Genomic DNA, 11,364 nt, shown 5'->3' on the forward strand with positions numbered 1-11,364 from the left:
GATCTGTCAGCCATGAGTTATGTAACATGGAATGGGCCAGTACTCTATCACTTATTACCATTCTTATTATATAGGTGTTCTCCACTTGAATATTATCTCACAAAGCCTAACTCAAAAAAAAAAAAAAAAGTTACAAACCCTACCAGAGTCTCCATATATCTCCTCTCTCACTCTCTCACTCTCTCACATGTGAGACTTCTCATTTCTACATGTATAGCTCCTTCCAAGCTCAATCCTCTCCGATAAGCTTAATCATCTGCAGTAACTCCTAATTGACTCAAACTAGTCTGAAAGTCGATGGTTAGATCGCAGAGAGAGACGGCCAGAGGCCACCATGAATGGAACTTAAACCGATATGACTACACTGATGAAACTGCAGGTCCAGTGAAATCTTGGACTGTCGAGACGGTTGAAAGACCGGCCCAACCCCACCTAGATGACAGAATGCTAGACAGTGAATCGTGTTTGGCGTCATCAAGGGACCAAGAATCTTGGTCTCCTTGAGTACAAGTTCTCCTAAAAAACGTTGTGAACTCCGGCATTGGTGAGCAAACGTATGCACCAAGAACCATTATTGCTGGCAGGGAACAGAATCCCACAATTCTTGATGCGATCTCAGAGATGGAAGAGTTTTTCCATGACAGTATTGCAAAGCTCTTGGCCAGAACCGCCATTTCTCCCTTAGAAATTGAGGTGCTTGTGGTTAACGTTTCCATGCTCTCCTTGGTTCCTTCTTTAGCTGCTAGGATTATCAACCATTAAAGATGAGAGATGAATCAAAGTTTAAATCTCAGTGGGATGGGCTGCAGTGCTAGCCTTATCTCAGTTGGCATAGTCAGAAACGTCTTTAAGTCCAACAAGAACTTGTATGCTCTTGTTGTCACTACCGAGTCTATGGCACAAATTGGTATCGGGTAATGATAAATCAATGATCCTTCCAAATTGTTTGTTCCGGTCTGGTGGGTGTGCAATGCTTTTGACAAACAAAAGGGCCTTGAAACACAGAGCCAGTTTCAGATTCAAGTGTCTAGTTAGGACACACCATGGGGCTAGAGACGAGTCATACGGTTGTTGCATGCAACAACAAGATGAGCAAGGGAGGTTAGGCGTTTATCTAAGCAAGAATCTCCCTAAAGCAGCTCAAGAGCTTTTGTAGATAACTTAAGAGAGATATCACCTAGGATTTTACCAATAAGTGAATTACTTAGGTTTATGGTTGTGTCCCTTGTCCAAAAATGAGTAAAACTCAAACCCTAGTGAGGCTGGTGGGGGAACAAAACCTGTAATCAACTTTAAGACTGGTGTTGATCATTTTTGCCTCCACCTGGTGGAAAGTCTGATAGATGGGGTTAAATTGAGCTTGGGGCTTAGTGAATATGATATAGAGCCTCGAGGATGACATTGCACCGTTTGGTAACAATCGGCTTCTAGCCTTTGGTATGTTCTTGGTACATGGAAGCCAAGAAAAGGCTCAAAAAGGGAATAGAGTATGATGAAAGCTTTGGTGCTGGCTTTAAATGTAACAGCTGTGTGTGGGAGGTGGGAGGGATTTGGATTTGGGTGATGCAAATGTGTGGAAAGACTGCTTGAAGGGTACCACCAGTGTCCATGGCCAACCCTTTCATGGAGAAGTCGGTTGGATCAACCAGGAATTCGATCCAGACACCTTCAAAATCCCAGGTAAAACAGATTTTACATTTTAACATATGCCCTCTTCTTAAAGTGTCTTTATTACAGTATTTACTATTTTCAATCATTTTTCTTTTGGTATAGCATAAGAGAATGTTCTTATTATTGTCAAAATCCTTTGGTAGTTTATACCCAATAAGTGTGCTGCTTCTAACATGGTTGAAGGGCTATCCTTTTCTAGTTTACTCTTTGACCTCAAGATTGATAACAATACTCAGGATTGTCAAAATCCCAATCTAGACCCTACAATCTTACGATTTTACGATCTCACCTGCTCAAAACGATTTAAATCTTTCAAGGATCTTAACAATCGTTCATGTTCGTACAATTTTGACGATTCCAAACGATTTTGATTTTTTGTAATCTTCTTTAACTTAACAGAAGATTCAGTTTGACCCAAATGAAAATAATATTCCAATAGATCAAATTTTGCTATTCTAATGCAGCGAGATAAAGTATTAGTTGAAAACAAACAAAAATAACATTCCAATAGAGTGTTACGTTTTGAGATTTTAGACATCTTAAATGATGCTTATAAATGGATGTAATGATTCATGGTAATTACATCAAATGGATTCAATTTTTTTATTTTTATGAACGTATAATTTATGTGATTATTTAACATACCAATTTGTTTTTTTTTTCTCAAATAATATAGGACCTTACGATTCACGATCCGATTCTACGATCCACGATCCCACTTACCTCACGATCTTACGAAGAATCCCGATTTTGACAACCATGACAGTACTTGTGAAAGATTATGAACATTTTAATTTAGATCCGAAGTAATATGCATGCGGATTAAACAAACTAAGCTATAGTTATAATTATATGTAGTAGATTAGCACAGTTTAACGTAGTACGCAAGCTATGTAATATCCTTTTGTAAGAACTTCGATTCTTTTGCAAGTGGATTTAGGTTTACCNAACATGAGGGCTTTGAGAAGATCACCAAGAGGAGCAAGAGAGGATTGAAGCTGATTTTGGCTTCTAGATGCGATCATACCATTGCTCTATTGAATGGCTAACCACTTATAGCAATTTGGTCGAGTATGACTGACAGCTACACAATGATGACAGAGATGCTACTTGTTCTGTTTGAGCTTTTGAGAGTTAGCCTTCTTAGCTCTAGGATTTTTAACATCTTTCTTATCCTGCTTAGGGGTGCTCCTAAGATAGATTTATCCTTGTCTAAGTTCTCACAAGCTAAATCAGTTTTAGCATCAGTGTTCTCAATTTCAGTATTATTAGCATAAGGAACAAACACAGTAGTACTAGTAGAAGCAATATTAGAGGAAGAAAGACCATACCCTAAACCTGTTTGTTGTGAAATTTTAAAGTACTCGCAAGTGTACGAACCATACCGAAGTATAGTTTGACAAGAACGAGGTCGAACCCACAGGGACTTGAATGAACGTAGGAAAATTAAATCAAATCTTAACCAAATTAATCCTAATCTAGTTTAATTAAAAAAATTGGTTGTTTTTAAATTAAATAAACTAAGCAAATAATAAAATTAAGCAAATAGTTAAACTAAGTAAAAGATATAAAGCAATAAAAAGATGTAAATAATCAAGGGAAAGGAATTAAGGTTTTGGAATCCGCCTTGTTAATTCATATCAGCATATATTTATGATCATTAATTTTTCCCAACTCACTACATGATAATCTAGAAATCAATCTTGCTACCATGGAAAATATCCTCATTAAAATCCTTATTTTAAAAATCAAAAGCATGTTCTTCTTCGCTTCTTAAGTATAAAACCAAATCATCAATTGTATCCGTAGCCAAACAAATCACAAGATATATCCAATTCTAAAAATCAAATCATAACTTGTATCCATTGACAGACAAATCACAAACGATATCCAATTTTATAATCAAGAATTAATAAACCAAGCATTCAATTAATTAAGACAAATCCTAAATCATGAGAAAAACATGATTGAACTCATATCTAGAATCTCATCTTAGTCAATTGATATGAAGCAAGAACAATTTTTATCATTAAAGAACAATTATGTGGGAAAAATCAAATCACATAAATATTACTAATAATCCTTAACAAGGTTTCATCCTCAACCTTAATTATAAGTTTAGCTACTCATAGTAATTGAAATAAACAAAAGAATAAAATATTAAACATTAAACTAGACAAATAAAATAGAGAAAGAAATAGTCACAATGCTATCATGGAGAAAAGCTACAGAGAAGCCACATGCGGCACTGCCTCTTGCTCCAATTTTCTATTTTGCATCTCAGCCCTAGCACTAGCCTCAGTCCCCCAGAATTTTTCCCTAAAAAGCCTTTAAATAGGTCAATGAATCCTATTACAAGTTGAATTCCCGTTTGGAGAAAATCCCAGATTTTTAGGCTTTACTTAACCGACTATTTAGGCCCACTTAACGTCAGAATTAGGGCTTCTGGTAAACTACAAAATTGTAGCCCTTTAAGTAACTTTCCAGCCCAACTTGAATCATCTCAATTGGACATCTGAGCCGAAAGTTATGCTGAAAATACTAACTGATGTGTAGGCTGGAATCCTAATCCGAATTGGACTTGGATTTGGTGCAAATTTCCTTTGATTCCTTACTCCAATTGGACTTAAATTTAATATTCATGCCTGGCTGGATGTAAATTGGCTTGATTCAATTGGCCTAGCCCCACTTTGCATGTAAAGCCCTTGTTACCTGCAACACAAAGATATTATATAATCAGTCACAAAATAACATAAAAGTAAGGCCAAATATGTAGATATGTGAGTACTTTATTGTATATATTTCATGCACATCACTGTTCGATCTGAAGCAGATTTCTGAATGCTAAGCATCTCATCAAGCTTTGTACTTGAAGTCCTCTCTAATTGGGCTCTGACTTGAAACAGCTCCGCTTCAAGCTTCTTGGTCTTCTCAGCCAAGAAATTATTCTCAAACCTCAGTGCCCCAATAGTCTAATTAGCTTCATCAAATTTTGTGGACAACTCTTCACGATCAAGTTCCACATCACTGAGTTTCTTGGTGGCCAGCCTATACAATTTCTCATACTTCTCAGAAAGCTTGTACAGTTTCTCATAGGCTGTATGGATATCACCTTGATCATCCATCTTCTCACACTTAGAATCCACCAAGTCTTCTTCTTCTTCCACGTCTTCAACAATCCCTTCAGTAGGATTGACTGTGGCAGTGAAGGCAATCAAGATTCCGTCATCCTCATCGTCGGAATCATCCTCAGGCTCAGTGTCACTCAAGGTTGCAGTAAGTGCCTTACTCTTCCCAATGTTCTTAAGATATGTGGTTATTCTTGCTTCATGTGACCGAATCCATGACGCCCGAAACACTTTGGTCTTGCAGGAACAATGTACTGACCGCCGTCCTTAGCATTTTTTTCCCTTTGTCTTAGCCCTTAGATTGAGAAGAACTAGATTGTTTGTGGTCCTTGTCGAAGTTCCTTCCATTGGCATTCTTCATAAACTTCTTGAACTACCTTGTAATGTAGGACTTCATCTTGGAATCTTCATCATCGGAAGACTCATCTGTGTCACTGCTTTTTGCCTTCAAGTCCATGCTCTTGCCTTTCCCCGACTTGCCAATCCTAGATAACCCTAGCTTGTAGGTCTACAAGTTTCCAATTAGCTCAGTCAAAGGAATCTTGTCAATATCCTTTAATTCCTCTATAGCCGTAATCTTCGCATGGAATCTTTCAGGTAGAGATCTAAGCACTTTCCAAACAATCTTGGGTTCAGGAATGGCTTCCCCAAGATTGAAGGCTAAGTTCACTATGTCCTTGAGCTTGACATAGAACTCATCGAACGACTTATCCTCCTCCATTTTTAACTCTTCAAAGCTTGTAGTGAGCCTCTGAAGTTTTGAATCTTTGACAACCTTTGTACCCTCATAGGTTGTCTGGAGGATGGTCTATGCTTCTTTTGCAGTTTTAGTGGAGGATATCTTCTTGAACTCCTCATTGGTGATTGCGCTAAATAAGGCATTCAACACTCTGCTGTTGAAGTTTGCTGCCTTAATCTTGGCTTCATCCCAATCAGCCGGCGCTTCTTTTGGCTTGGTCCAGCTAATCTCCACAGCTTGTCACACATTTTCATCTAAAGACTGTAAGAAAGCTCTCATATGTACTTTCCAGTATGCATAGTTAGTGCCATCAAATAAAGGAAGTATGATTAATAACTGTCATCTATCCATGACAAACAGGGGTTAATGGATCAACACAGTAAAGATTAAACTTAATTAGAATGTGCCCACTCTGATACCACTTGATAGGCCAAAAATGAATTGACCCATTGTGATTCAAATTAATTGATTAATTAGCCAAGTTATTAATTAATCAAATTAACATGCAAATACGTGGTAGCACAAACAAATCACCTATAAACTAATTATGCAGCGAAAAGTAAATAACACGACGATTTGTTTACGAATGGGGAAAACCTGACGGCAAAAACCCCATCGGGTGATTTTCAGGTCACTACTCTCGAAATTTCACTATTATCACAACAAGCGGTTACAAGTAAAGGAATCCCAAGTACCTTACCAACCTACAGTTGAACCCTTACCCCAATACCCAATTGGACTTGTTCTGTAGTGACAATTTTTCCTTTTGATGCACGGCTCCCAAGTACGTGACTAACCAATTTGATGCGTGGATCCCAATACGCCGCTTACTCCTTTGCACGAATCCCAGTATGTGACTAACTCCACAGAAATCCCTTGATTGTTGTAGTTGATTTGCAGTAGTTTCACATAGAAATACCAATAAGATCTTCAATGTTGGTGCAAGAGACTTTATTTGGTTACAGAACCCAAAGGCGTACAAGAAACGCAGCAAGAACTCTTTCTTCTGTAGGAGGAGGCTAGAGTTAAAAAAAACTCTTATGAAGCTCTCTAGGGTTAGGTTTTTCTTTTCCTATCTCCTTTAAATAGGAGCTTAATGGGATCTCCTATTCCAAATAGGTTTACACAAACCTTGGGCTTTCCTAGTCCAATAAAGATTATACAAACCCATAAACAAATAGCCTTTTAGAATAAAAATATTGTTGGCTATAATCTGAAAACTCGTAAGCTCGATCGATCGAGACATCGGTCGAGCTTTAATGAATCTCGACAGATTAAGATTCTGTCGAGGAGGTATCGAGAAGCTGTAAATTTGCACTTTTCTTGAGAGTTCTTGAGTAGTCTTCATGTCTTCAATTTAACCATTTGTAATGATCATCTTGAACCTACTTAGATTTATCCAAATATAAGTAAAGTGCGTTTTGTCAAAGGATATGCCAATTACATAAAAATATGTCCCCAACATATACGTAATATGCAATATCAATTATGTACGTAATAATAGTGTAATGAGAAATTTGGAATAACCAATATCATGAAAATTGAAAGGAAAAACCGTTTTGGTATTTCCAAATGTCCTAGTTGAAAAAATGTCCCATATGTATAATTCATCGTTCTCATGCGTAAGCACAAGTTACATACTAGTGTTAAATAGTAGACAAACAATTATTCGAATTTCAATACTAAAAAAATACTAAAACGAAACAATTAATTACATGTCATATATATATATAAAGTATATGATATATAGTAGTATATTTTTATCAGGTTTACTAATAATTTATTATATTATATTTATAATGTCATATAAGTTATTTATTTTCTTAATAACAATGAAATATATAGAAGAAAAGTCCAATTAAAAGAAGATGAAAAGAAAAAAAAAATAACACCTCGAGATTCTACACCAGTACTATGTTTTTCAGCACTTTTTTTCTTTTTAAATAAGGACCTATAGCCACGTTTAAAACGCGGCCATAGGTTAAGTCTATAGTCGCGTCTTAAACGTGGCTATAGACTTACATTAAAAAAAAAAAAAATTGTTTACAAGTGTTGAACCCATTCAGTGGGTTTTTTTTTTTTTTTTTTGTAAGTCTATAGCCACGTTTAAAATGCAAAAAAAAATTGTTTACAAGTGTTGAACCCATTCAGTGGGTTTTTTTTTTTTTTTTTTTGTAAGTCTATAGCCACGTTTAAAATGCAACTATAGACTTAACCTATAGCCACGTTTTAAAAACGCGGCTAAAACCACTTATAAACGTGACTATAGGTTTACCTATAGCCGTGTTTTTTGTAAATGCGGCTAAAAAAAACACGGCCATAGACCCTCGTGTTTTGTAGTGATTGCTTTTGTAGGCTTTTCCTCTAAACTATACACATGGTTGGAGGTATTAACTAATTGGATGATTGGATTAAAACTGCAAGGGTTAACATCACTAGCTTTGTTAATAAGGGAAGAAGTGTAGAAGAAAAAATAAAAAAAGATCAGTTGAGAAACAAGAGAGATAGATAAAATGTAAAAGAGTCACCTATTTTGAGTGCTAGAACCTGGAGGTGTTTGCAACTGCATGGTGGTGCAAATAGGTACCCGAGCTGTCTGTAAGTAAGTCCTAGAACTGTTTTTAAACTAAGAAAATTAAATTTTTTTTTTCTTTTATTTGCTGAAATAACAATAAATGTCCAAATATTTTAAGTTTTAAATACATATCACAGTATTTTTCATAACACTTTTCTAATAAAACTTAAACGACAATTTATTATTGGGTGTTAACGATGAAAAAATAAAATTTTAATAATGGGTTCAAATTAAAATCGATGTAAAAATATTATGAAAATGTAGTGTACGCCCGCTTCTCTTATACTTCCTTATTTATAAAATAAAATATTTTTCCTAGATTTGGGAGGGCTAAAAGCATATCTAGTCGTTGAAAATTGTAATTTAATAGGTTGGGATAACTCATATCTCAATATATGCGCAATGAGCATGATGGAATGGACTCCCAAGCGATTTTTAATTTGAATGAAGAAAATATATACGTGTCCCATTTTCGTCTAGGAAGAGGGGTGGTGGGGGTTGAGATCTGTCAGCCATGAGTTATGTAACATGGAATGGGCCAGTACTCTATCACTTATTACCATTCTTATTATATAGGTGTTCTCCACTTGAATAATTATCTCACAAAGCCTAACTCAAAAAAAAAAAAAAAATGTACAAACCCTACCAGAGTTCCATATATCTCCTCTCTCTCTCTCTCTCTCTCTCTCTCTCTCATATGGAGCTTCTCCTTTTACTGTATGCTCTCCCTATCTTCTATTTCTTGTTCATGATATGGAAGCGTGTTGATGCAAGAAGAGACCAAGAATGTTACATTCTAGACTACCAATGCTATAAGCCCACTAATGACAGTAAGGCTGTCCAAAGTAACCGATCACCCGCTGAAACCAACGAACCCGACCAGAACCGACCCGTCATGGTCAGACTGACACCTCCGATGGGTTGGTGAAAGGTCCAAACCTTCAGAACTCAACCCCGGTGGGTTGAGTGGCGGGTTCCGTCCTCAAAAACCCGATCTACCCAACCCGCCCGACAAAACCTCGAAAAGAAGGCAGAAATCCGGTGATGTTTGGGCTTCTCATTTCCGATCCAGCTACGTTTGGCCTTCCTGTACTTTGATAAGCTCAAATCCTCACTCCGATAAGCTTAAATCCGGTGAATCTAGCCCAGATATACTCAAACTCCGGTAAGCTTGACTCTAACTCGGCCAAATCGCTTTAGATATCTGCCAAATCTCGGCCATATTTCCATAGATATGAAGAAATATCGGCCAAATCTCATTAGATCCGGCCAGATCCGACGAGATCCGGCCAGATTTCGGCCAAAACCAGTGAAATTGGAAAACTCGAAACCGACCGAGAAAACTCGAAACCCGATATGACTCAACCCACTTGATTTGAAACTGCATCCGGGTCGGTTGCAAGTTGAAATCTTCCCCACCCGAGACGGTTGGGTCGAGACCGGGTTAGGCACAAACTTGACCCGGCCCAACCCGTGGACACCCCTAGATGACAGAATGCTAGACAGTGAATCGTGTTTGGCAGTCATCAAGTGGACCAAGAATCTTGGTCTCCTTGAGTACAAGTTCGTCCTAAAAAACGTTGTGAACTCCGGCATTGGTGAGCAAACGTATGCACCAAGAACCATTATTGCTGGCAGGGAACAGAATCCCACAATTCTTGATGCGATCTCAGAGATGGAAGAGTTTTTCCATGACAGTATTGCAAAGCTCTTGGCCAGAACCGCCATTTCTCCCTTAGAAATTGAGGTGCTTGTGGTTAACGTTTCCATGCTCTCCTTGGTTCCTTCTTTAGCTGCTAGGATTATCAACCATTATAAGATGAGAGATGATATCAAAGTTTAAAATCTCAGTGGGATGGGCTGCAGTGCTAGCCTTATCTCAGTTGACATAGTCAGAAACGTCTTTAAGTCCAACAAGAACTTGTATGCTCTTGTTGTCACTACCGAGTCTATGGCGACAAATTGGTATTCGGGTAATGATAAATCAATGATCCTTCCAAATTGTTTGTTCCGGTCCGGTCTGGTGGGTGTGCAATGCTTTTGACAAACAAAAGGGCCTTGAAACACAGAGCCATGTTCAGATTCAAGTGTCTAGTTAGGACACACCATGGGGCTAGAGACGAGTCATACGGTTGTTGCATGCAACAACAAGATGAGCAAGGGAGGTTAGGCGTTTATCTAAGCAAGAATCTCCCTAAAGCAGCTTCAAGAGCTTTTGTAGATAACTTAAGAGAGATATCACCTAGGATTTTACCAATAAGTGAATTACTTAGGTTTATGGTTGTGTCCCTTGTCCGAAAAATGAGTAAAACTCAAACTTCTAGTGAGGCTGGTGGGGGAACAAAACCTGTAATCAACTTTAAGACTGGTGTTGATCATTTTTGCCTCCACGCTGGTGGAAAGTCTGAAATAGATGGGGTTAAATTGAGCTTGGGGCTTAGTGAATATGATATAGAGCCGTCGAGGATGACATTGCACCGTTTTGGTAACAGATCGGCTTCTAGCCTTTGGTATGTTCTTGGTTACATGGAAGCCAAGAAAAGGCTCAAAAAGGGATATAGAGTACTGATGAAAAGCTTTGGTGCTGGCTTTAAATGTAACAGCTGTGTGTGGGAGGTGGTGAGGGATTTGGATTTGGGTGATGCAAATGTGTGGAAAGACTGCGTTGAAGGGTACCCACCAGTGTCCATGGCCAACCCTTTCATGGAGAAGATCGGTTGGATCAACCAGGAATTCGATCCAGACACCTTCAAAATCCCAGAGTAAAACAGATTTTGACATTTTTAACCATATGCCCTTCTTCTTAAAGTGTCTTTATTACAGTATTTACTATTTTCAATCATTTTTCTTTTGGTATAGCCATAAGAGAATGTTCTTATTATCGTCAAAATCCTTTGGTAGGTTTAATAACCCAATAAGTTGTGCTGCTTCTAACATGGTTGAAGGGCTATCCTTTTCTAGTTTACTTCTTTGACTCTCAAGATTGATAACGGTACTTTTGAAAGAATTATGAAAATTTTAATTTAGATCCCGAAGTTAATATGTAGCTGATTAAACAAATTAAGCTAAGCTACGCCCAAACAAATTTTTCCATACCTCGTAGTATTTTGTTTAATCCACTACATATTAACTTCGGGATCAAAATTAAAAATTAAAAAAAAAATAAATAAATAAAAATAAAAATAAACACAACAGATATGGTGATGATATGGAAAACCGATTTGACACATCGATCTAAAGGACAAAATACT

At 37.4% G+C, this 11,364-nt stretch overlaps 1 protein-coding gene and 1 pseudogene across 1 annotated transcript; both read left to right on the forward strand.

Annotated features, from left to right (window-relative positions):
• The first annotated feature begins 297 nt into the window (after positions 1-297).
• On the forward strand, positions 298-1,703 carry LOC112020218 (3-ketoacyl-CoA synthase 12). The gene is given in 9 exon segments (XM_065765154.1): positions 298-379; positions 512-899; positions 901-1,139; positions 1,142-1,235; positions 1,237-1,445; positions 1,448-1,542; positions 1,545-1,594; positions 1,596-1,630; positions 1,633-1,703. Coding segments are annotated over 9 exon segments (1,263 nt in total).
• A 7,902-nt stretch (positions 1,704-9,605) lies between these two features.
• Positions 9,606-10,967, forward strand: LOC112020234 (3-ketoacyl-CoA synthase 12-like; annotated as a pseudogene).
• The last annotated feature ends 397 nt before the right edge of the window (positions 10,968-11,364 follow it).

The sequence above is a fragment of the Quercus suber genome, unplaced genomic scaffold, assembly GCF_002906115.3.
Source record: "Quercus suber isolate HL8 unplaced genomic scaffold, Cork oak 2.0 scaffold_611, whole genome shotgun sequence".
Lineage (NCBI taxonomy): Eukaryota > Viridiplantae > Streptophyta > Magnoliopsida > Fagales > Fagaceae > Quercus > Quercus suber.